Raw genomic sequence first — 26,706 nt, 5'->3', positions numbered from 1 at the left:
AGGTCTTGTTTATGCTGACTGTATAGAGATTCTTCATCTTTGGCTATAAAGAATGCATTCAATTTGATTTCGTTATTGACCATTTGATGATGTCCATGTGTAAAGTTGTTTCTGGTGTTGTTGAAAAGGGTATTTGCTATGACCAGTGCATTCTCTTGGCAAAATTCAGTTGGCCTTTGCCCTGTTAGAAGGGCATTTTGTTGCTTGGAGAATTTTGTTCTCCAAGGCCAAACTTGCCTGTTACTCCAGGTATCTCTTGACTTCCTACTTTTGCATTCTAATCCCCTATGATGAATAAGACATCTTTTTTTGATATTAGTTCTAGGAGGTCTTCTTGATCTTCATAGAACTGGTCAGCTTCTTCAGCATTGGTGGTAGGGGCACAGACTTGAATTACTGTGATGTTGACTGGCTTGCCTTGGAAACAAACCGAGATCATGCTGTCATTTTTGAGACTGCACTCAAGTACTTCATTTTGGACTCTTGTTGACTATGAGGGCTGCCCACTTCTAAGGGATTCTTGCCCACAGTAGTAGATATAATGTAGTATATATATATAATTCAGATGAACATTATGCATGTAATATTCATCTGAATTAAATTTGCCCATTCCCATCCATTTTAGTTCACTGATTACGAAGATTTTGATGTTTTCTCTTACCGTCTCCTGCTTGACCATGTCCAATTTACCTTGATTCATGGAGCTAACATTCCAGGTGCCTATGCAGTATTGTTCTTTGCAGTACTGGATTTTACTTTCATCACCAGGCACATCCACAACTGAGCATTGTTTCCATCTTTGGCACAGATGCTTCATTCTTTCTGGGGCTATTAGTAGTTCTCTGCTCTTCCCCAGTAGCATGTTGGACAGCTTAAGACTTGGGAGTCATATCTTTTTGTTCTTTTATCCAGTTCATGAGGGTCTCACGGCAAGTACACTGGGGTGGTTTGCCATTCCCTCCTCCAGTGGATCACGTTTTGTCAGAACTCTCCACTATGACTCATCCGTCTGGGTTGGCCCTACACAGCATGGCTCATAGCTTCATCGAGTTATGCAAGCCCCTTCTCCATAACAAAGCAGTGGTAGTGAAGATAACCAAAGCATGGGGTTATCTTGCCTGAAGCTCCTAGAGTGACTCAACAGGTGGCACCGGAGGGGCCCAGCCTACAGACTGGGCTAGAACGAACCAGAGCAGGGAACCGGAAGCTTCTGACCGCCAACACCAGCTGGTCTGGTCTCTGGCTGTAGTTTATAATCACCTCAAGACCTAAAATAAATATATACACACCCCAACACCAGGCCCTTATCCAGAGGTTTAATTGATCAATGATGGAACCCATTTCTGGGTATTTTTCCAAAGCTCTGTAGGTCATTTTTGATGTGTAGCCAGGGTGAGAACCACTAAGCAAGACTTTCCTTAGGGACCTCTCTGCGGGTGCAGCTCAGTATCCCCTCTTTAAAAAAAATCTCACAAGAGATAATGGTGATATGGTCTCAGAAGGAATAAGAAGCTATAAAACTTATAATTTTGATAATCCTTAAACTAGAAAAGAAAGACAAGTTAATATTCATGACTTCGGCAGACACTGCAGCTATGACTGTCAGCAACAGCCCCTGGAGAGGCAGGGGCGAACCTGTGTCCCTGGGGCCCTCTCCCCTGGCAAAGGGGGCAGGGCGACGGGAGTCTCACTGGAGCGCCACCGTGAGGACAAGCATGGAAGGGCAGGGCTCTGGGGAGCGTGTGGGACGTGCACCTGCTAAGGAAGGAAAATATGGACAAACTTCCCCGGGAGAAAGTAATGCGGGGAGAAGACATGAGAAGACGGTGACATCCGGTATTCTGCTCTGCATGGTGTTACTAGCTTAGGCAATGCCGGGCGAATTTGCACCAGCGTGAGATTAGTGCAGACAGTCTAGGGTGGAGGGAAAACCCAGCTGACCTTACCGCTTGAAGCCGGATTCAGCGAGCAGCCGCGGGTTAGCTGGGGAGAGCGCCAGCCCTTAATTCTCATCATTCCCCCCAACGAACTGTTTGCCTCTTTAATAGATTCCATACGAAAATTACTTCTACGGATGTCTCCCTGGGGTGCTCCAGGGAAAGTCAAAGTAGTAAAATGGACATTTCTGCCCCACCTCCTGTAGCCTGGTTAGAAAATCTTCTTAACCTTCCCCAGGAGCCATGGTATTTGTACAGAAAACAGACGCTCCCTCTTTGCAGCGGTGGGGGAGGAGGGGCAGCCACACAGAACACCCTGCAAATCTACACGTTACAACTGGCATTTGCTTTTGAAAGCGCAACTGCACTTTTGTTTGTTTAGTTTTTTCAGCTGGGAAACAGCAAAAGTGAGGGTGTATCTGCTCCTGAATTCTTAACTGATCTTTTTTTGGTTTGTTTTTCTCCTGTTGACCATTCTCTCTGGCGGGTATTTTCTCTAAAGTTGGGGCCAATGTTTATCTCCACATGCCATCCTGCCCGCTGAGCCAATTCGCTGAATGAAGAGGAGGGAGGTCCACCAGTCAGGGGGAGGAAAAACGTCGATCAAGACCCCCCAGCAAGGGCTTTGCATGGACTTCAGTATTGACCTTTCAGGTGGATGGACCTGAAGCAGACAGGGGTACAGACTCAAATGTTCACAGAACAGCAGGCACTCTGCAAGTGTCTCTTCTCCTTTCAGCCTCAGCATTGCTCCCAAGGCAGGTGGTCTGATCCCTAATCCACAGGTGAGGAAACCAAGAAACACAGCCTGCTATGCTCAAGGAGGGGCTGGAATCAGCGCCTCACCCCCACGGTTACTCACGGGGATGTGACCCCCCACCGTGGATGGTCCCACACCCACCCGTTGAGTGCATCCTGCTTCCTGGTTACCAGTCATCTGAGTAAGTGGGTGTCTAGAGTTCTATATCCCATGCTCTGTGTGTGAGGTCTGACTCTGGGAAGAACCCCACAGCCTCTGATTTGTGGATGAGGAAGACAGGCTCAGATCCCCTTGGCTGTAGGTTAAGTGGGATGGGATTCAAAGCCCAGCATCAGGACCATCTCTGGACCTGAGTTTGAACCCTGGTTCCACCATCTAATCACTGCAGCTTTTGACAAGTTACTCAGCCTGTCTGGGCCTCCACTTCCTAATATTTCTTCTCTATGTGACTCCATAGACAGCAGCCCGCTCGGCTCCCCCGTCCCTGGGATTCTCCAGGCAAGAACACTGAAGTGCGTTACTATTTCCTTCTCCAATGCATGAAAGTGAAAAGTGAAAGTGAAGTCACTCAGTCGTGTCCAACTCTTTGCGAACCCATGGACTGTAGCCTACCAGGCTTCTCCATCCACAGGATTTCCCAGGCAAGAGTACTGGAGTTGGTTGCCAGTTCCTTCTCCATCATAATATTTAAATGAGGATAATAACACAAGCCTCGTGGGGTGAAGATTCAATGAGAAAGCACACATGCTCAGCAAACTAATTAGTAAGTCTGAGGACTTCCCTGTTATCAGGGAAAACATGGTTTTCAAAAGTCTTAGTCCTAAATGAAAGCTTGAGGGAAATCTTCCATTGAAACCTGAAATCATCAACTGAACTCTTGAGGGAAGCTATAATCTATAAATGCAGAACTGCTCTATTTGAAGTGGGATGGGCCTTGAAAACACTCTGCCCTCTTTCCTGCAGCCCCCTACCTCACTCCTCCCTCTTGCCCACCCCTCCCCACTGCCCAGCCACAACGTGGATATCCCATCCCCAGCTACCCACAGGAAGGGACCCTGGTTATGGCACACAGCTGCTCCTCACCCTGCTCGCCCACCTCACCCAGAGTGATCAGGCTGCATGTGAAAAGTGCTGAACAAGCCCCCAGAGTCAGCAAATGTCTGAGGGTTTCTGGAATATACACCTTATTCTGGAAATCTCCAGCCACCATCCCTGTGGTTCTGCCTGAGGTCAGGACTGGCCACTGCCGGGTCAGCCACGCTGCACTGACTCAGGGGCAGAGTCCCACATCAGTCCCCAGATCCTGTACTGAAAGGTACTATGGAACACATCAAGCTATTCTATGGAGAACATTCATTCAATAACTTAATCTGTTTCATAAAAATCACTCGGACTGAAAACCAAACACATATTACATATGGCTCCAAAGTGACAAGAAGGTCACTCTCCCCATTTTCTTGCAGAGTTTTTATTCACGGAGCAAAGAAAACCTTCATCCACTGTGGCTCAGCTCGTTTGGCTTTGATGATCATCTGATCTGGGCTGATACTACTGCATGTATGTGTGCTAAGACTCTTCAGTCATGTCTGACTCTTTGCAACCCTATGGACCGCAGCCTCCCAGGCTCATTTGCCAGTGGGATTCTCCAGGCAAGAATACTGGAGTGGGTTGCTATGCCCTCCTGTGAGGGATCTTCCTGACCCTGGGACTGAACCTGTGTCTCTTACATCTACCTGTACTGGCAGGCTGGTTACCACCAGAGCCACCTGGGAAGCCCTGATATTACTGCCTTATCTACTAAAAAAGGGTCTGCCAAGTAAATTAACCCAGACCAGAGTCCTTGTCAACAGGTGTCAAGAAAAAGAAGGCGCTGTTCAACAGTTGCCTCCACTGAGCCCCCTGAAAGAGCTTCGATGGGTCCACCTGTCATTCCCCATTCATTGTCAAGTGAACAGTCATCATTTATAATCACTTTTTTTTTTTAAAGGTCTGCCTGCTGAGCTGGCCATGGAGCAGAGACTCTGGAGGGGAACAGTGGTTCTTACGACACCTCACTGGTAGTAGCCAAAGTGAGTCAGTCAGTTGAAAGTAACTCCCTGACTTCAAAACAGAGCTAAAAACATTGTGAGGATAGCTCTGCTTTTAGGTACTAAGAACTAGCCAGTGGCCAGATGCCTGAGGGGTGTGAATGAAAGCCTGAGGCACAAACCAGGAGAAGTAATCCCAGGTCTTGCTGGCTTGGCAGAGCAGGGTGGCCACTGACCAGCTGCTAAAGCCCACTACCAGCCTCCCATGCCATCCTATGGGTGAGTATCTTGGTTCTTGTGTCAGTAGTAATTGTTAGGTAGTTAGAAGAGGAAAAAGGAGTCCAAAGTGGTGGTGGCTTAAAGACAAAGAAAAGGAAAAGCCCGCAAAAGTGGAACAAAACAAAACTTGCTGACTGAAGTGAGAATTTCAGGGGAAACAAACACTCTCTCTTCTTGGCTAGCCTAATTTGCATAGGGCAGGCTCAGCATGGAGGAGACAAATGAATAAAAGAAGGAAGCCAAGAAGATTGAGGCTTCTTCTTTGGGGTTGGCTTGCCCTCCCACCTCGAAGCTGTACTTTCCTTTGCTTGCTGAATAAAACTCTGAGCTGTAACCAAGCTGTAACACTGGTCCACCGTTTCACATCTTTGCTGCAGCAAGACAGAACCACTCCCTCAACATATCTGGGGCCATGACTCAAATGTAATCTGGCCAAAACAACCTTGGCTTGGCCCCTGCGAGGCGGAGGCCAAGCACAGCAGAAGCCCAACTTGGTGAAAGCTCATGTGGTGGAAAGTGAAAGTGAAGTCGCTCAGTCTTTGGGACCCCATGGACTGTAGCCTATCAGGCTCCTCCGTCCATGGGATTTTCCAGGCAAGAGTGCTAGAGTGGATTGCCATTTCCTTCTCCAGGGGATCTTCCCGACCCAGGAATAGAACCCAGGTCTCCCACATTGCAGGCAGACGCTTTACTGTCTGAGCCACCAGGAAGATCTGGTCATGTGGTGGAAGCTGAGTGCAAAGGAAACCCAGTGCAGTGGAAGTGACAAGAAGTCCATCGTGCTGGAAACCAAGACAGCAAAAACAAACTCAGCAGAAAGCTCACACAGCTCAGTCTCAGCTTCCAGAAGACCTCTGGTTAAGGGAGGAGGTCCTCTCCACTTTGGCTGGAAGGACGTACGGCTAACAAAATCTTAATTCCATTATGATCTCTCATTTCTTGTTTCCTCGAACCCCTTGTAAACAGGCAAGCAGCCGTGTGTGCAACTGAGGGACTCTGGCAGGGGCCACTCCCCAGAGTGTCCCAAAGGCTCCACTACCTGCTGCACCCTAGTAGCTGTTGCCCAAGTGGGTGACAGTTCTTTTGTCTTTAACCTCTTTTGTGCTAAAGAGCCAATGAAAACTGTAGGCACAGCTCAGGCATTTAGCAGTTTTTCTGGCAAGTTATGAACAGGGTTCCTTGGCACATTCTTCCCACTGCTTTTTACTCCCATCCTTCAGCTCCTCTCTCCATCTGTGCCACTGTTTGATTGGTCAGGTTGTCATCTTTCCATTTCTGAAAGTTGTGTTTGAAACAATTCACCTAAGATTGGGACTCAAACCCACATGGCAGGGACTCTGTGCTATGCTTAGTCACTCTGTCATGTCCGACTGGAACTTGAGCCCGGCCAAAAACCATGGTGCCTGGTTTCAGGACCTAATAAAGCTCAGGTTCTTGATGTCTCATTGCAAAAAAATTCAGTGAAAGACACAGCAATAGGTAAGAGGTAGATCTGTGAGGATTCAGAGAGAAGCACAGTCCAGAGTGTGTGCCATCATAGAGGGTGAATGTGGCAGCCATGAAATGTGTGGTTAGTTTTTCTGAGCTGGGTGATTCCATATGCTAATGAGTAGGAGGGTCATTCTAACAGTTGGGGAACCATCCACTCCTTGGTCTTGTGATAGTGCCTTGGAACTGTCATGGCGCCTCTGGGTGTGTCTTTTAGCTTGGAGATTGAGGATCAAGGTTTAGTTGAATTTGACTTGTCTGTCATCTTCAGTTAAGTACAGTTCAGTTGCTCAGTCATGTCTGACTCTTTGCGACCCCATGAAACGCAGCATGCCAGGCCTCCCTGTCCATCACCAACTCCCGGAGTTCACGCAGACTCACGTCCATCGAGTCTGTGATGCCATCCAGCCATCTCATCCTCTGTCGTCCCCTTCTCCTCCTGCCCTCAATCCCTCCCAGCATCAGAGTCTTTTCCAATGAGTCAACTGTTCGCATCAGGTGGCCAGAGTACTGGAGCTTCAGCTTTAGCATCATTCCTTCCAAAGAAATCCCAGGGCTGATCTCCTTCAGAATGGACTGGTTGGATCTCCTTGCAGTCCAAGGGACTCTCAAGAGTCTTCTCCAACACCACAGTTCAGAAGCATCAGTTCTTCAGTGCTCAGCTTTCTTCACAGTCCAACTCTCACATCCATACATGACCACAGGAAAAACCATAGCCTTGACCTTAGTCGGCACCTAAGTCGGACCTTAGTTGGCAAAGTAATGTCTCTGCTTTTGAATACACTATCTAGGTTGGTCATAACTTTTCTTCCAAGGAGTAAGTGTCTTTTAATTTCATAGCTGCAGTCACCATCTGCAGTGATTTTGGAGCCCCAAAAAATAAAGTCTGACACTGTTTCCACTGTTTCCCCATCTATTTCCCATGAAATGATGGCACCAGATGCCATGATCTTTGTTTTCTGAATGCTGAGCTTTAAGCCAACATTTTCACTCTCCTCTTTCACTTTCATCAAGAGGCTTTTGAGTTCCTCTTCACTTTCTGCCAAGGGTGGTGTCATCTACATATCTGAGGTTATTGATATTTCTCCCGGCAATCTTGATTCCAGCTTGTGTTTCTTCCAGTCCAGCCTTTCTCATGATGTACTCTGCATAGAAGTTAAATAGGCAGGGTGACAATATACAGCCTTGATGTATTCCATTTCCTATTTGGAACCAGTCTGTTGTTCCATGTCCAGTTCTAACTGTTGCTTCCTGACCTGCATACAGATTTCTCAAGAGGCAGGTCAGGTGGTCTGGTATTCCCTTCTCTTTCAGAATTTTCCACAGTTTATTGTGATCCACACAGTCAAAGGCTTTGAAACAGTCAATAAAGCAGAAATAGATGTTTTTCTGGAACTCTCTTGCTTTTTCCATGATCCGGCAGATGTTAGCAATTTGATCTCTGGTTCCTCTGCCTTTTCTAAAACCAGTTTGAACATCAGGAAGTTCACGGTTCATGTATTGCTGAAGCCTGGCTTGGAGAATTTTGAGCATTACTTTACTAGGGTGTGAGATGAGTGCAATTGTTCGGTAGTTTGAGCATTCTTTGGCATTGCCTTTCTTTGGGACTAGAATGAAAACTGACCTTTTCCAGTCCTGTGGCCACTGCTGAGTTTTCCAAATTTGCTGGCATATTGAGTGTAGCACTTTCACAGCATCATCTTTCAGGATTTGAAATAGCTCTACTGGAATTCCATCACCTCCACTAGCTTTGTTCGTAGTGATGCTTTCTAAGGCCCACTTGACTTCACATTCCAGGATGTCTGGCTCACAACATCGTGATTATCTGGGTCGTGAAGATCTTTTTTGTACAGTTCTTCCGTGTATTCTTGCCACCTCTTCTTAATATCTTCTGCTTCTGTTAGGTCCAGACCATTTCTGTCCTTTATTGAGCCCAACTTTGCATGAAATGTTCCCTTGGTATCTCTAATTTTCTTGAAGAGATCTCTAGTCTTTCCCATTCTGTTCTCTTACTCTATTTCTTTGCATTGATCACTGAAGAAGGCTTTCTTATCTCTTCTTGCTATTCTTTGGAACTCTGCATTCAGATGCTTATATCTTTCCTTTTCTCCTTTGATTTTCACTTCTTTTCACAACTATTTGTAAGACCTCTCGTCAGACAATCATTTTGCTTCTTTGCAGCTGATCAGGCAGCTAAGAGAGCAACATCACAGAACAATGACTAATAGGGGTGGCCACCTTAGTTCCACAGACTAATTTGCCAGAAGTCTGGAAAGATGGGTCCCCAGAGGCTCAACTCCAGCCCACATGGAAGGGCCCCTACCCTGTAATACTTTCTACCCCCCCAGCAGTCAAGGTACTGGGACAGGCCTCCTGGATTCACTACTCATGAGTCAAGCCATGGAAGAAAACAGAAGAGGACACTCGATACACTGTGAGCCCTGGGAGATCTCAGATATCTATTCAGGACTACAGATGTGCCATTTCAATGAACACCCCCAAAATTAAGTTTCTGGGGATAAGATTTCTCAGGAGAGCTCTAAAGAGCCAGCAGAGCTTGGCAGAGGTAGTACTCCAAAGTAGACAGGAGATAGATCTCCTGATCCCTGAACAAGGAGGGACTTGAGCCATCTTGAATGAGATGTGTTGTTTCTGGGTAAATACCTCCAGCCAAGTTAAAGAAAGTCTCACAGTCCTGAAGAAAAACATGCAGATCCTACAGGATCTCAAAGAACGAGATGGAGAATTCTTGAGGTGGCTACAGTCTCTCTTTGGGGGATCCTTCTCTGGCAGGGGGGAATTTGGAGTTGGCTAATGCCTCTACTAATCCCTGTTATCACTATATTGATGCTGCTTATGATTGCTCCATGTATTATCAATTGTTTAACCCATTTTGTCTCTGCCCAGGTCAACAAGCTACAAAATGCAGTGCTAGTTCAGCAAGGATGTATGAAACTACACCTGACCATGGAAAATATCACACGCCCTTAGATGGACACTGCTATAAGGACCCTGAGGCTTGAGACTAGCAAGAGAGGGAGGCTTAATGGCCCTCACTGTCCCAGCTCAGCAGGAACTAGCCAGAGAGACTTCGACACCCCTATTCCCAAAGAATTGGGCCTCCCATCTCTTGAGTGAGGAATGTTAGGTAGTTAAAATAGGAAAAAGGAGTTCAAAATGGTGGTGGTTAAAAGACAGAAGGGAAAAGCCCACAAAATGGAACAAAAGAAAACCTGTGGACAGGAGTGAGAACTTCAGGTGAAACAAACACATGCCCTTTCTTGGCTAGTTCCAATTTGCATAGGGCAGATTCAGCGGGGAGGAGACAAATAAATAAAAGGAGGAAGCCAAGATGATTGAGGCCTCTCCTTTGGTGGCTGCCCGCTCATGCCTCGAAGGTGTACTTTCCTTTGCTTGCTGAATAAAACTCTGAGCTGTAATTGAGCTATAACACTGGTCCACTGTTTTAAATCTTTGCTGCAATCAGACAGAACTGAGAAAATTAAACACTCCCCCAACCATAACCTTAACTAGATGGACCTTTGTTGGCAAAGTAAAGTCTCTGCTTTTCAATATGCTATCTAGGTTAGTCATAACTTTCCTTCCAAGGAGTAAGCATCTTTTAATTTCATGGCTGCAATCACCATCTGCAGTGAGTTTGGAGCCCCCCAAGATAAAGTCTGACACTGTTTCCCCATCTATTTTCCAAAAGTGATGGAACCAGATGCCATGATCTTAATTTTCTGAATGTTGAGCTTTAAGCCAACTTTTTCACTCTCCTCTTTCACTTTCATCAAGAGGCTTTTGAGTTCCTCTTCACTTTCTGCCATAAGGGTGGTGTTATCTGCGTATCTGAGGTTATTGATATTTCTCCCGGCAATCTTGATTCCAATGGTGCTTCTTCCAGCCCAGCGTTTCTCATGATGTACTCTGCATAGAAGTTAATAGGCAGGGTGACAATATACAGCCTTGACCTACTCCTTTTCCTATTTGGAACCAGTCTGTTGTTCCATGTCCAGTTCTAACTGTTGCTTCCTGACCTGCATATAGGTTTCTCAAGAGGCAGGTTAGGTGGTCTGGTATTCCCATCTCTTTCAGAATTTTCCACAGTTTATTGTGATCCACACAGTCAAAGGCTTTGGCATAGTCAATAAAGCAGAAATAGATGTTTTTCTGGAACTCTCTTGCTTTTTGAAGATCCAGCGGATGTTGGCAATTTGATCTCTGCTTCTTCTGCCTTTTCTAAAACCAGCTTGAATATCTGGAAGTTCACGGTTCATGTATTGCTGAAGCCTGGCTTGGAGAATTTTGAGCATTACTTTACTAGCGTGTGAAATGAGTGCAATTGTGTGGTAGTTTGAGCATTCTTTGGCATTGCCTTTCTTTGGGACTGGAATGAAAACTGACCTTTTCCAGTCCTGTGGCCACTGCTGAGTTTTCCAAATTTGCTGGCATCTTTCAGGATTTGAAATAGCTCTACTGGAATTCCATCACCTCCACTAGCTTTGTTCATAGTGATGCTTTCTAAGGCCCACTTGACTTCACATTCCAGGATGTTTGGCTCTAGTTGAGTGATCACACCATCGTGATTATCTTGGTCATGAAGCTCTTTTTTGTACAGTTCTTCTGTGTATTCTTGCCACCTCTTCTTAATATCTTCTGCTTCTGTTACGTCCATACAATTTCTGTCCTTTATTGAGCCTGTCTTTGCATGAAATGTTCCCTTGGTATCTCTAATTTTCTTGAAGACATCTGCCAGGAGCCAGTGGGAGGAATCCTGCCCATGGCAAAGCTCATGAGGAAGGAAGCCCAACAAAATGCAAAGGTGTGATCTGGCTTCAGGGGTTCCCCCTGGGTTTTCCTGAACATCTACCCCCTAAAACCAGAGTCTGCTTGCTTTATTGTACTGTGCTATCCACTCTTCTGACATTCTCTGGAAAAAAGTTAACTCAGGGCTTCAGTCTCCTGAATATGAAAGGAATGTTTCAGCTCAAACCCCTTTGATGGCTCTCTAACTTGCCTGACAGGTTCCCCCAGACTTTTACAATTTGTGAATTGCTTACAGCCCCCCAACTGTGAGAGGCACAAAGCTTAAAGCATCTTAAAGATACAGAGCCTTTTCTAATGAGTTAAAAATTATATTGGTGAAATTATATATGGGTTTCACTGTTGAGTCAATGACTGCTGCCAGGCCTCCATATTCTTTATCTTTTAGGCACCTGAAGGATATTAATCAATGTAATTGGGATATAGAAAAGGGAATATAGTAGTTTTGATGTTAGGAACCCTAGACTTTTGAGTTAATTACTTTTCTCTTTGTTATAAATCACTGTACTTCTTTCATTGTTATAAGTTGTTGTGTCTTTGCTATGTAAGAATGTAACTTTATTTAGTGCTTTCTGAGAGTGGCACCAGACTTTGGGAAGAATAACACTTTAAAGACAAATAAGTCTTCTGGTTGACAAACCCTTATCAGAAAAGGGCCATAAAATGTTAATTAGCCTTCTGGCCAGAAGATGATGTAAATCACCTAAGGCTTGTGTATACGACTAAGTATGCAGAGAGAAAGCCTGGTCTCGATAAGAGTCAGGGCTTCTGACGCTCCATAATTTTATATTATCCATTGATCTCTATGTACAAAAAAAAGGTATAAAAAGCCTTTACAACAATAGAGGATGGGCCAGTCACTGGACTGGTTTCCCCTGTGCTTTTCTTACTCTATTTTCTGGCTGAATTCCCATCTGGGGCATGGAGGCTCGCCATGTCTACTTACTTGCCCCAGCTTCTAAGATCTACGAGAGAGGGAGCCCAAGGTGGGGCACCCCCTGCTATTCAAGAGGACGCTGGTGGCCTAATGTAGATGGTGCAAGTTCCTTGTCTTGGACCTTTATTGGTTTTCCATGTAAACCAAGTTATTCAGCACCTTTTCTCCACTAAATTTCCTACTACACTATTTCTTCCTAATCTCCCTTTATATTTCTTAATAAATAAGTTTTTCCTCGCCACGCCATCCTCACTTCGAATTACCCTGGATCCACCGGGGCAGGACCCCGGCAGAGATCTCTAGTCTTTCCCATTCTGTTGTTTTCCTCTTTTTCTTTGCATTGATCACTGAAGAAGGCTTTCTTATCTCTTCTTGCTATTCTTTGGAACTCTGCATTCAGATGCTTATATCTTTCCTTTTCTCCTTTGCTTTTTGCTTCTCTTCTTTTCTCAGCTATTTGTAAGGCCTCCACAGACAGCCATTTTGCTTGTTTGCATTTCTTTTCCATGGGGACGGTCTTGATCTCTGTCTCCTGTACAATGTCATGAACCTCCATCCATAGTTCATCAGGCACTCTCTCAGATCTAGCCCCTTAAATCTATTTCTCACTTCCACGGTATAATCATCAGTTCAGTTCAGTCGCTCAGTCATGTCTGACTCTTTGCGACCCCATGAATTGCAGCACGCCAGGCCTCCCTGTCCATCATCAACTCCCGGAGTTCACTCAGATTCACATCCATTGAGTCAGTGATGCCACCCAGACATCTCATCCTCGGTCGTCCCCTTCTCCTCCTGCCCCCAATCCCTCCCAGCATCAGAGTCTTTTCCAATGAGTCAACTCTTCACATGAGGTGGCCAAAGTACTGGAATTTTAGCTTTAGCATCATTCCTTCCAAAGAAATCCCAGGGCTGATCTCCTTCAGAATGGATTGGTTGGATCTCCTTGCAGTCCAAGGGACTCTCAAGAGTCTTCTCCAACACCACAGTTCAAAAGCACCAATTCTTTGGTGCTCAGCTTTCTTCATAGTCCAACTCTCACATCCATACATGACCACTTGAAAAACCATAGCCCTGACTAGATGGACCTTTGTTGGCATAGTAATGTCTCTGCTTTTCAATATGCTATCTAGGTTGGTCATAACTTTTCTTCTAAGGAGTAAGCATAAGGGATTTGATTTAGGTCATACCTGAAAGGTCTAGTGGTTTTCTCTGCTTTCTTCAATTTAAGTCTGAATTTTGCAATAAGGAGGTCATGATCTGAGCCACAGTCATCTCCCAGTCTTGTTTTTGCTGACTGTATAGGGCTTCTCCATCTTTGGCTGCAAAGAATATAATCAGTCTGATTTCAGTGTTGACCATCTGGTGATGTCCATGTGTAGAGTCTTCTCTTGTGTTGTTGGAAGAGGGTGTTTGCTATGAACAGTGCGTTCTCTTGGCAAAACTCTATTAGACTTTGCCCTGCTTGATTCCGTATTCCAAGGCCAAATTTGCCTGTTACTCCAGGTGTTTCTTGACTTCCTACTTTTGCATTCCAGTCCCCTATAATGAAAAGGACATCTTTTTTGGGTGTTAGTTCTAAACGATCTTGTAGGTCTTCATAGAACCGTTCAACTTCAGCTTCTTCAGTGTTACTGGTTGGGGCATAGACCTAGACAATAGTACCTCTTAATTCCCTTCACCTATTTTGCCCACCTCTTACCCTCTCCCTTTTGGTAACTATCTCTATGTTCTCTGTATCTATCAGGCTGTTATATTTTGTTCTGTTTTGTTTTGTTTAGATTCTACACATAAGTGAGATTCTACATAAAAGTGAGATCATACGGTGTTTACCTTTCTCTTAAGTATTTCACTCAGCATGAGACCCTCTATATTTATTCATGTTGTCACAAAGGCAAGATTTCATTTTTGTTTTTATGGATGAGTAATATTCCAGTGTTTTAATATATTTGTGTGTGTATACACCTATATGTGTGTGTGTGTATATATATATATATATATACATGTATATCTACATATACTTATATAAATACACACACACACACACCACATTTTCTTTATCCATTCATCTATTGATGGACACTTTGGTTGATCCCATACTTGGGCAATTGTAAATAATACTGCAATGAACATTGAGGGCATGTATTTTTTCAAATTAGTGTTTCCTTCAGATAAATATCCAGAAGTAAAAATTTTGGATTACATGGTAGCTCTATTTTTAATTTTCTGCAAAATCTCCATAGTGTTTTCCATAGTGGCTATACTAATTTGCATACCCACCAAGAGTGTACAGGATCTCCTTTTTCCCACATCATCACCAGTGCTTGTTACTTGCCTTGTCACTGTCAGCCACCCTGACGGGTGTAAGGGGACATCTCTTTGCAGTTTGGTTTTCATTTCCCTGATGGTTAGTGATGTTGAGCACTTTTTCACATACTTAATGGCCATTGGTATGTCTTCTTTGGGAAAATGTCTATTTAGGTCCTCTGCCTAATTTTCAGTCAGTGTGTTTGTTTTATGATGTTGAGTTCATTGTATATTCTGGATATTACCTCCTTATCTTTGGCAAATATCTTCACCCTTTCAGTAGGCTGCCTTTTCATTTTCTTGATGTTTCTCTTCGCTGTGCAAAAGCTCTTTAGTTTGATGCAGTCCCATTTGTTTATTTTTTCTTTTGTTTCCCTTGCCAGAGATGACAAGATCCAAAAACATATTGTTAAGGCTGATGTCAAAGAGCACACTGCCCCTGTTTTCTTCTAGTTTATGGTTTCAGGCCTTACATTTACATCTAATACACTTTGAGTTTATTTTTGTAAATGGTGTGAGAAAGTAGTCCAGTGTCTTTCACCATGTAGCTGTCTGGTTTTCCCAATATCTTTTATTGAAAAGGTTGTCTTCTCCCCATTGTACATTCTTGCCTCCTTTGTTATGCATTAATTAACTATATCAGTATGGGTTTATTTCTGGGCTTTCCATTATGTTTCATCGATCTACACATCTGTTTTTGTGCTAGTACCATACTAGTTTGATGTCTATGGCTTTGTAGTTTAGTAAGAAATCAGGGAGCATGATATCTCCAGCTTTGTTCTTCTTTCTCATGATTGCTTTGCCTATTTGGGGTCTTTTACGGTTCCAAATAAAGTTTAGAATTATTCTCCTGTGAAAAATGCTGTTGGTTTTTTTCATAGGGATTACACTAAATCTGTAGATTGTCTTGGGTAGTTTAGTCATTTTAACATTAATTCCTCCGATCCATGAACACAATATACCTTTCTATTTGTTTGTGTTGTCTTCAACTTCTATCATCAGTGTCTTATAGTTTTCAGAATACAGCTTTTTACCTCTTGAGTTAGATTTATTCCTTGCATTTTATTCTTTTTGATGCACTTGTAAATGGTATTATTTTCCTAATTTCTCTCTCTGGTAGTTTATTGTAAACAGGTAGGAAGGTAACACATGTTAATTTTGTATGCTGAAACTTTACTGAATTCACCGATTATTTCTAATAGTTTTTTGATGGCATCTTTAGGATTTTTAAAATATAGTATCATGTCATCATCAAATAGTGATAGTTCTACATCTTCCTTTCCAATTTGGATTTTTTTTTTCTTGTGTAAGTGCTGTGGCTAGGAGTTGGCTCCTACATTGATAAGTGTGGCTATCTTGTCTTACTCCTGATCTTAGAGGAAATTCTTTAAACTTTTCACTGTTGGCTGTATTTTTGTTGTTTATGAGCTTCATTATATTGAGGTACATTCCCTCTATACCAACTTTTTATGAGTTATCATAAATGAATGTTGAATTTGTCAAAAGCTTTTTCTGCATCATGAGATGATATGATTTTTATTCTTCAGCTTGTTAATGTGGTGTATTACATTGCTTGATTTGTGGATAGTGAGCCATCCTTGCATCCTTTGAATAAATCCCATCTGATCATGGTGTATTTTAATGTTTTATTGAATTCAGTTTGCTAATATTTTGTTGAGGACTTTTGCATCTATGTCCATTAGTAATAATGTCCTATAAATTTATTTTTGCTTTCTTTCCCTTTCTTTTTTCTGTTGTGTCTGTGATGTGTCTGGTATCAAAATGATGCTGGCCTCATAAAATGAGTTTGGAAGCATTCTTTTCTCTTTGTAATTCTGGAATAGTTTGAGAAGAATAGGCATTAACTCCTGTTTACATTTTGATAAAAATCACCTATGATGCTGTTTGGTCCTGGACTTTTAGTTGTTAAGAGTTTTTAACTTACTGATTCCAGTTTATTAGTGGTAATGGGGTCAGCTCGTATTTTCTATTTCTTTCTGATTCAGTCTTGAGAGATTATACATTTTTAGGAATTTATTCATTTCTTCTATAATATATTGTCCATTTTATTGGAAACTTTTATAGTAATGTCTTATAATCCTTTGTATTTCTGTGGTGTTGGTTGTAATGTCTCCTCTTTCAGTTCTGATTTTATTTATTTGGATCCCCTCTTTTCCTCTTGCTGAGTCTGGCTAAAGCTTTATCAATATATCTTTTCAAAGTACCATCCTTAGTTTCACTGATCTTGTCTTTTGTTTTTCCTTACTCTCTGTTTCATTTATTAGTGTCCTGATCTTTGTGATTCATTCCTTTGACTACCTTCTGGTTTTGTTTTTCTTTTTCTAGTTCTTCTAGGTGTAATGTTAGATTGTTTATGTGAGATTTTTTTCATGTTTCCTGAGGTGGTCCTTTATGCCTCTAATTTCCCTCTAAGAACTGCTTTTGCTGTGTCCCATAGATTTTGTTACTTTATGCTTCCATTTTCATTTGTCTCTGGGTATTTTTAAAAATTTTCTCTGTGACTTCTTCAAGACTCATCGGTTGTTTAGTAGTATGTTGTTTAGTCTCCAAATATTTGTGTTTTTTTGCATTATTTTTCCTGTATTTGATTTCTGTTTCCATACTGTTATGATCAGGAAATACATTTGATATAATTTCAACTTTCTTACATTTGTTGAAACTTTTTTTGTGTGATCTATCCTGGAAAATGTTCTATGTGCACTTGAAAAGAGTATATATTTTGGTGTTTTTAAATGAAAGGTTCTGAATCTATTAATTTCATCTGCTCTAATGTGTCATTTAAAGCCAACTTTCCTTATTGATTTTCTATCTAGATGATCTGTCCACTGATATAAGTAGGGCATCAAAGTCCCTATTATTAATATTGTAATGTATTGTATTATTTTCTCCCTTTGTGTTTGTTAATATTTGCTTTATGCATTTAGGTACTCCTATAATGGGTGCATCGGAGAAGGTGACGGCACCCAACTCCAGTACTCTTGCCTGGAAAATCCCATGGATGGAGGAGCCTGGTAGGCTGCAGCCCATGGGGTCGCTAAGAGTCGGACACGACTGAACGACTTCACTTTCACTTTTCACTTTCATGCATTGGAGAAGGAAATGGCAACCCACTCCAGTGTTCTTGCCTGGAGAATCCCAGGGACGGGGGAGCCTGGTGGGCTGCCGTTTATGGGGTTGCACAGAGTCGGACACAACTGAAGCCACTTAGCAGCATAATGAGTGCATATACATTAACAATTGTTATATCTTCTTGATAAATCCTTTTATCATTACATAATATTCTTCTTTGTCTAGTTCTTCTTTGTTTTAAAGTCTTTCATCTGATGTAAGTATTGCTATTCCGTGCTTTTCAATTCCATTTATGTGGAATACCTTTTCCCATGACATCACATTCAGTCTTCATGTGTCTTTAGAGATGAGGTTAATTTCTTGTAGGTAGCATATACATGGATTTTGTTTTTTATTCATTCAGCTTCTCTATGTCCTTCGATTGGAATATTTAGTCTATTTAGTGTAATTATTTTGCATCTTTTTGTTTGTGTATTTCTTAACTACTTCTTATTGTGGATACAGATGATTTTATACTTTTAACCTTCCTACTAGCTTTTAAAGCAGCTGATCTATTGCTTTTACTATATATTTGTTTTTACCAGTGAGATTTTTTTCCCTTCTCTAATTTTCATATTTTTAGTTGTGGTATTTTCTCTTTAAACTAGCCTCTTTAACATATTTTGCAAAGCTGGTTGAAAGTGAAAGAAAGTGAAAGTGGCTCAGTCGTGTCCGACTCTTTGTGACCCCATGGACTATACAGTCCATGGAATTCTCTAGGCCAGAATACTGGAGTGGGTAGCCTTTCCCTTCTCCAGGGGAGCTTCCCAACCCAGGGATCAAAGCCAGGTCTCTTGCATTGCAGGTACCAGCTGAGCCACCAGGGAAGCCCAGTGGTACTGAATTCCTTCAACTTTTGCTTACCTTTAAAATCCTTTTTCCTCAAATCTGAATGCTAACCTTGCTAGGTAGAGTATTCCTTTTCTTTTTTTCCCTTTCATCACTTTGAATATATCATGCTACTCTCTTCTGGCTGGCAAAATTCCTGCCAAAAAGAAAGCTGATTGTCACATGGAAGTTCCCTTATATGTGACTAGTTGCTTTTCTTTTGGTGCTTTTAAGAGTCTCTATTTAATAATTGCCACTTTAATGATAAGGTCTTGGTATAGACGTCATTGAGTTCATCTTTTTCGGGACACTCTGTGCTTCTTGGACCTGGATGTCGATATCCTTTCCCAGGTTAAGAAAGTTTTCAGCTACTTTTTTCTCCAGATAAGTTACCTACCTCTTTCTCTCTCTCTTCTCCTTCTGGGACCCCTCTAATGTGGACGTTAGTTTATTTGATGTTGTCCCAGGAGTCTCTTAAACTACCATCATTAAAAATTTTTTTTCCTGTTCAGCTTGATTTCCACTACTCTGTCTTCCAGATCACTGACCTGTTCCTCTATATTATGTAATCTACTGTCGAATCCTTCTAGTGTATTTTTTATTTCATTTACTGTATTCCTAAATTGTGCTTCATTCTTCTTTATATTTTCTAGCTCTTTGTTGAAATTCTCACCATGTTCATTCATTCTTCTGAGTTTGATGAGCTTGTTTATAATTATCACCTTGAACTCTTTATCAGGTAAATTCATTTTCTCCACTTTGTTTGGTTCTCTTTCTGAGGTTGTCCTGTTCTTTCATTTAGAACATATTCTTCCATCTCCTTATTTTTCCCAATTTTGTTTATTCCTCTGTGTTAGGTGGGCTGGTTACGTTTCTTGATCTTGGAGAAGTAGCCTCATGTAGGAGACGTCCTATGGGGCCCTGAAACCTACTCTTCCCTGGTCTCCAGAGCTATATGCTCTAGGGGTGCCCCCTCTGTGGGCTGTGTGCCTTCTTCTTCTGTGGCTGGGCTGGCTACTATGAGTGTGATGGTGGGAGCCTGGGCCCTGGCCTGGCTGGCTACAGGGATGTTCCTCTCATGGGGCTGTGGGGCTGAAGGTGGGTGGGGTAAAACAATCTCACATGGCTGGCTCCACAATCCACGTGGGCCTTCAGGCTGGTGCTGGTCCAAGGAGCCAGGACCCCATGCAGCTGTCAGTTGCATTTTCATCAGTTTGTGGCAATCCAAGCAAGGCCCAGGCTCCAATGCAGGCCCCGAAGGCAACGATCACAACCTTTTTCAAAGCAGTGCTTCTCAGGCTTTCCTGGGTACAGCAGGGAAGTGGTTTTCTGCTTCCTTCTCTCTAGAGATAGTGACTGTGTGTGTCTGTCCCTTGAAAATGAGGTGGGAAGTATCACTTGTACAAGAACATCTAAAAGATCTTCCTCCTGCCCCACTAAGAATAAATGGATTATATGTAATCTAAACAAAGCTGTGGAATTCCAAGTTTTAGAATGAGAACAAACTGCCTCAAAGTCAGATCTTTATCTTATCAACCAAATCACTGTCATGTAAAGATGTCCAAAAATATCAATAATTTGCTGAAAACTAATTTCCAAAGAAAATTCATGTGTGAATAAAATAATTTAGGTTTCAAAAGTTGTTTTCTTTGAGACAGAAATTTTATTCCTATGTTAAAATAAGGGTAAATAATAAAAAATAAGCAAATCATTCATTTTTTAATGATAGCTCTTATGCTTTGAAATATAATAAGGGGCTTAGAAAAATCCAACTATAAGTCATGTCATGGAGAAAAGTTTCCCAGAGATTTTGGCAGTGAAAGAGCATCAAATATCTTATCAGTAGCCAGCCTAAATCACAAAACCCATGTGTCTTTCTTGAATTTTGGATATATCTATTTGTATCCAAATTCTGGAGGAAGCAATGCAGAACACTCAATGGGCTTACTGTTTACTGGATACTTGATCATCTGCATAAAGTTCTTACAGCAAAATCCAGAAAGATGTATCCATGTTATTTTCACCTTGAAGTTACCTTGCAGGGTGATCAGCAGAGATGCTCCTGGGAAGTTCAGGCAAGGCTCTGGGGACAATTAGGACCAGCTATCTGCCAGCTGGCTGTGTTTAGGACCAGCTATCTGCCAGCTGGCTGTGTTAGCAGTCACACCCTCACTTAGAATCCAGGGACCTGGACTTTTCTTTGGACTTCCAAGGTAGGAAGCCAGGGAAAGGAGGAATTCATTAGGGAAGACCTGACTGGCCACCCACTCCCTCATTCTGCATGAGGAGGCCAAGTCCCAGAGAAGCACAAGATTTTTCCTAATAGAACCCAAGTTTTCTGCTCAAAGGGACACTTCTGAATAGAAAAAAAACAATAACCTTGATTCTCAAAGACACGTTATAGGTTATAGTCAGTCATACTTTCAGGGCCACAAACTCAGACTGGATTGAGGAGATAACTCTTTTGAGAATCCTTGAGACCTTCCAAATATGGCTGACCTGCCTCTCTGTCTGCCTTCAGGAAGATGCTTTGGTTGAGACGTCAGCTCGGCTCTGGGGCTGTAAGAACTGAGGGATGAGGAGTAAGGCTTGGATTGGAAGAACAACGGAGAGGTCAGGATGCAGGGAAAGAGTTTGGGAGAGGAGGATCAGGGGAGGGTCACAGACCATGACACATGGCCCCCAAATGTGTGCACTCGGGAAATGTGGAGTTAGGATGTCCTAGCTTGTTTTCTCCCATGATGCAGGGCAGTGGAGCAGCCATCCACAAGGCTTTCCCCAGAAGTTTTATCTCTAGTCCTCTTCATGGCCTCACTCCCTCAAATTTATAGTACTGTCATAATTAAAGTGATGAAGCCAAGTCAGAACATAGCTTCCATCCCATCAGAATTCTGAACGTAGTGATTCTGACTACAGCTGGGAAATAACACACACAATATTGACCAAGCCCAGGCTGACAGAGCTCTGTTTCAGACCTGAAGATGGATGAGATCAATTTTGAAGCAACTCTGCCTTCATCTTCTAGGTTATAGATGTCAGTGAATTTTTTTTTTTTTTTTTTGGCCTCCAAGCCTCATGTTTCAAACTGCATCCTTCTAGAGTAATCACAGGCATCATTTTATATAACCCCTAGAAAATGAGTCACTTTGTGATGAAGCAGCATTTTAGAATTTGTGGGCTACTGTAGGTTTTATTCAATTTAGTTGGTTGGTTTTCAACCAACGTCAAAAACAGTTTCATTTCAAAAACTTCAGAAGACAGTTATATTTCATGTTAATCCATGTTTGAACAACCAGTCATCCAATTTTATATTTTAGTTACTAAATGTATCAATAAGCCCTAAATGTATCAATAATCATTAAAATGATGAGCTTGTCTATACCATATGCCTGTTCCATTTACCAGTACATGGGATATATTATACATGGGATATATTATAACACATGTGATTATATTATAACCAGTACACATGTGATATGTTATAACCAGCTGGACTTGTAGACAAAGCACAGAGAGCTACAGGCTGCAGAGCCCGTGAAGCCTGGGCCACGTCTGGTCCCCACCAGCTCCCCTCCCGCCAACCCACCCCCCGGGAAAAGGGATGGCTGTATGGACAGGTGACAAAGTGGAATGAGAGTTTTCTAATCACTCCAAAAATTGATTTCTCCTTGAATTACCCCCAAAGCATGCTTTGAGGGTTTACTTAAATAGTTCATCGGCTGAACGTAATATAGCCTAGAGTAGAACCGAAGCAGTCTTTCAAAGCATCCTTCCTCCAGTGCAGTTGCACGATAGAGAGGTGGCGGGAACAGTCCTGCAGGAGCAAACCCCGCCATCCACGCACCTCACCTGCCATGTCGATGGCGAAAGGCCTGTCTGCTCTCCAGCCGGTGTACCAGCCCACGACTTTGCCGTTCTCCACCAGCGGACGTTCATAGCGCCGCCCACCGACTAGGCCCACCGGCCAGACTGAGACCTTGCGTGTCGTTCGCATCTACAAAAGCAGAAAGAGATGTGGTTGAGGGCTCCTTAGGGGAAAGACCTTGAAAGGAGGAAAGGAATGTGTGCCACAGAAGAAACAGGGGCAAGGGAGAGTGGAGATGTTCAAAAGGCACGGGTTTCTGAACAGAGCCCTCCTGCTGGTAGACGGCTCCCCGATTCCCCGCTGGGGACCACTGTCCTGCGCCGCCGTGAACTCAGTCAGGGGCTCAGGGCTGAGAGATAAAGTGCGTCAGTGTCTGAACATTGCTCACCTCCTTGGAAGCTAAGTTGTGGCCATCAGATACTGTCCACTTGTCTCAAAGCTGAACTTGTCTCAATACTCAGTACCTCCAGAAGTGAGGAGGCTGGCTGACCCCCAGGGAACCGCACGTCCAGTAACAGCAGGAGTTCCGCTCAGAGAAGTCACACGGCTTGGCTGGCTCTGATTTTGGATTGTGACAGACACAGAGACATCTTGTCTGGGAACACGCATAATGGGATCCAGATCCAGAATGGACACCAGGCACCCTCCGGACTGACAGAAAGAAAAATGTACCCTAAATTCGCCTGCCTTTCAAAGGCAGTTTGGCCAAATTAGAGAGGAATGCCCCATGCCAGTGACTGGAATCTCTGGTCCTCTCCAGGTACACACTCTTGTGCTTGGTGGAGCTCTGGTCAAAGACAGCCCTCAACCAGAAATTATCTCCTAGATTTCCTTAAAGGGAAAGATGCAAAGTTCACAAAAATACAGTCCTCTTCTCAGTTCACTCCACCTTCAGACCCGTCTCCTTGCACACTGCAGAAAATGGAAACATTTCCATTTTTTTTTGTTTGATATCTCAAACATGCCAAGCATACTGAGAAACCAAATTAAATCTAATACATATTTTTCTTACAGTGACAAAATGGCCTTGTGGCCAACAAGGCATGAAAATAGTGCTGTGTCCTTTTTTTGATATTTCCTTAAAATGCCTGTGAATTTTCAGCTCCTAAACTGCTTTTTCCTGGAGCACTAAATGTTGAAATGTGGAAAGCTGGTAGGCAGACCCCATCTCAGACTTGGGTGGGTGTCCTCCTGACAACGCATAGGCTGTGCCTGGATACAGCAAAGGCCGAAACATTCTTGATAAGGATGTAAGCACCACGTGATACCTGATATGTGAGTCATGGGTAGCAAGAGATCAGGATGAGCTGTGCTGTGAAGAGGCACCTCACGGGCAAAGAGGCAGACAGACAGGAAAAGAATGGAAGGAGACAGGAAACAGGAAAAGAGAAATTTCCTTAAAGAGTAGAACACACATAACTGGGAACACTCCTACAGGGGCTAGCAAACATGGCCAGACGGGTTCAATGCCTGGCTTTTCACTTTAAACAGGGCCATGAAAAACGTGAAGGATTTTGCCCACAGATTTCAGAATGGCCTAGGGTTCTGGGTAACGAGATGAAACAGAAGTGATTCTTCACACTTCTGTGCCAGTTTCATGCTAGAACATGCAGGGTTTGTTTGCATGCTCCAAATTCCTGAGAGTAGCTCAGACCAAACATCTGTTCATGTTTTATTTTTTCAGAGGATCGGATGCTAAAGGAGAAGCAATGACTATTGAACACAGGTGATGTGGCAGGATTATATTTCCAAGCATGCTAAATTTTAAAATGTCAGTCATTTAAATACAGGCAGCGCATCATATTCACAGTTGGTTGAGCCCACAGATGCTGAACCTGTGGATACGGACAGTCCAGGTTGGCACTTGAGCATCCTCAGATTTTGGTACCTGCAGTGGGTCCTGGAGCCAATCTCCCATGGGTGCCTAGGGATGCCTGTAGTCTACAACTTCAGAAAGATCCAGATGCTTTTTGCCATGTATGCATGCCTCTGAGATTCAGTGTGGAATCCTGCATCACACAGCCTGGCAGTACAGGACCTGGCAGTACAGTACAGCCTTGCATTACAGAGTATGCCAGGCATTTTACAGGAAAATAGCAGAGCTATTTACAGAGCGTCTGCACTTCACCCCAGGGACCCATCTTGTTCAGCGTCCTTTTCATTCCCTCACTGCTCCTTAAGGAGTCCTTGGCAGCTACATTCTTTTCTGAGGAGAGGGGGATGTAATGATGACTGTTCCTATTATAAGTAAAGTTTTCCTATAACTAAAATAATTCCCAATATTTAAAAGCTTTCCCACTTTCTCAGCACAAAGCAGCAGCTATGTCATGGCACAATTCCAGGTACCTGGTGTGAGCTCCAGTTTGAAATCGAGGAGTAAAGTGCTGGATGTTAAGACAGTGAGGAAGCACTTTGCCTATTAATAAGATTCACAACTTTAAGACCAGGTCTGGCCCCCAAAGGCATTTTCGTCCTCTGTATTCAACACCAGAGCCATACTCTATCACTGACTCCTCCCGCTGTGACTCCCAGTTAAATGGACAGGACTCCCAAGCAACCAGCCCAAATCACGAGCACACCCAAAGGCTGAAGGACCACAAGATGTGTTAGGTACATCTCCACACTCCTCCAGTCTAAACGCCTTCAAACTCCCCAAGGCAGGGGGTGCCGGTTTGTCTGCATCTCCTCCAGCAGGGAGGCAAGGAACTGCCCTGCACTCCATGTCTGGCGACTCTTACCAGCAACCAGCCCCTGTTTCTTTAAGCCAACTTTGTTCCTGCAGCTTTAAGCTACAAGGCTTTGGTCCCGGTCTGGGAGACAGCTAGTGGCCAGTGCAGGACTGGAGCACTTCAGATCACACGTCCGTCATCATCAGAATGCCCTTATAGTGAAACAGAAAGTTAAACAAGTGTCTTTAGCTCCCTTTAAGACCTACCAGTAAGTGAAAGTTGTATTTATTTTTTCCAAAGGGAAATGAGCAAAATCCTCGATCTTATGAAGCATGAAATGCTATAGGCAACCTCAAGGAGTAGAATTACAATAAAGAATTTTACATCCCATATCCTTCTTTTTAAACTAATAATTTCAGTGGCAAAAATGCCACCCCAAATCCACAATTTAAAAAATCACCTTCAATGTGCCAGAATCCATGTTTAGAACTAAAGACAGACAGGAAAGAGAGCTGCAAATATGAGGAAGATGCAGTGAGTGTGCACCTGGAGCCCAGGGTCCTTTCCAATATTGAGCATAAACACCCGGTATTTTCCAACAGAGAAGCTACGTTTATATGATCCAACACATCCATAAATTTTCTTTGGAACAAGTCTGAAAAATTAGCATCATGTCTGTTTTCTCTGTTGCATCTGATTCACCATCCATTTCCTTCAACTAACAGTTCCTTGGCTCAGCGCTATTCACTCCACACTGTGTCCTTCACATAACTGGATATTGCCCAGGATCTTTTCTCTTTTTTCCCAGATAATTTTGATTTCCATACACAACCATTTACAGAGCATGAACTTCTGAAAGGCAGAAGCTAATTACTTAAAGGAGCTAAGAATTCTAGAAGCAGAAATGCCTCTAATGTTATATACTCAACCCTTCTCTTGTGTCACTGGGTAGAAGGTCTAGAAGACCACACCTCACATCTCTTCACATCTCCTGTATCTTTCCACTAAATGTCAGTCACATACCTAATATGCAACCAGTGCCAGCCCCTGAGCAAGGTGGATGAGGTCCGTGCCTATGAAGCCAATGTTCTGGGAAAGAAGAATCAGTAACACAAGCAACTTCAAAACAAGCTACTTAAATCTGATGCTGCTAATGGCTCTAAGGGGAGCAGATGGTGCTGTGAGGTACATTTCCGAAACTCTGATCTGGTCTGGGACCTGCTGAGGCTTGAGCTAAGCCCACAGCACGAGAAGACTGGCCACCGTGGACACGAAGACCCAAGACTTTCCAGGAAGAAGGCCACTCAAGTGCTTCAGGATGCGGACAGCAACATTCCCCTGCCTTCCTTAATAAAATAGATTCATGTTGGACAGTGGCTGCTGGGAGCCGGGTTTCTCACTGCTGGAGTGAGAACTTACAGATGGGGAAAGAGAAGAGCAGCATGACCCAGGTGGCTGTGGATGAGAGCTGGAGATGGCAGTGTGCACTCATGTTTAGCTTCATATAGAGAGGATTATAGATGGTTAGAGCTTACTATAGAGATGGTTATAGACAGGGCTTCCCAGGTGGCTCAGTGGTGAAGAGTCCATCTGCCAAGCAGGATCCATGGCTCTGGAAGATCTGGAGAAGGAAATGGCAAGCCACTCCAGTATTCT

At 43.2% G+C, this 26,706-nt stretch overlaps 1 protein-coding gene across 1 annotated transcript in view; it reads right to left on the bottom strand.

Moving 5' to 3' along the window:
* Positions 1 to 26,706, bottom strand: part of B3GAT2 (beta-1,3-glucuronyltransferase 2) — a 109,232-nt gene that overhangs the window by 41,709 nt on the left and 40,817 nt on the right. Inside the window, exon 2 of the mRNA XM_052651531.1 lies at positions 22,366 to 22,510. Within this exon, the coding sequence (XP_052507491.1) occupies positions 22,366 to 22,510 (145 nt within the window). The remainder of the gene's footprint in view (positions 1 to 22,365; positions 22,511 to 26,706) is intronic.

The sequence above is a fragment of the Budorcas taxicolor genome, chromosome 14, assembly GCF_023091745.1.
Source record: "Budorcas taxicolor isolate Tak-1 chromosome 14, Takin1.1, whole genome shotgun sequence".
In the NCBI taxonomy this organism is placed as follows: Eukaryota; Metazoa; Chordata; class Mammalia; order Artiodactyla; family Bovidae; genus Budorcas; species Budorcas taxicolor.
Note: the sequence above shows the minus strand (reverse complement) of the source record. Positions and strands in the feature narration are given on the sequence as shown.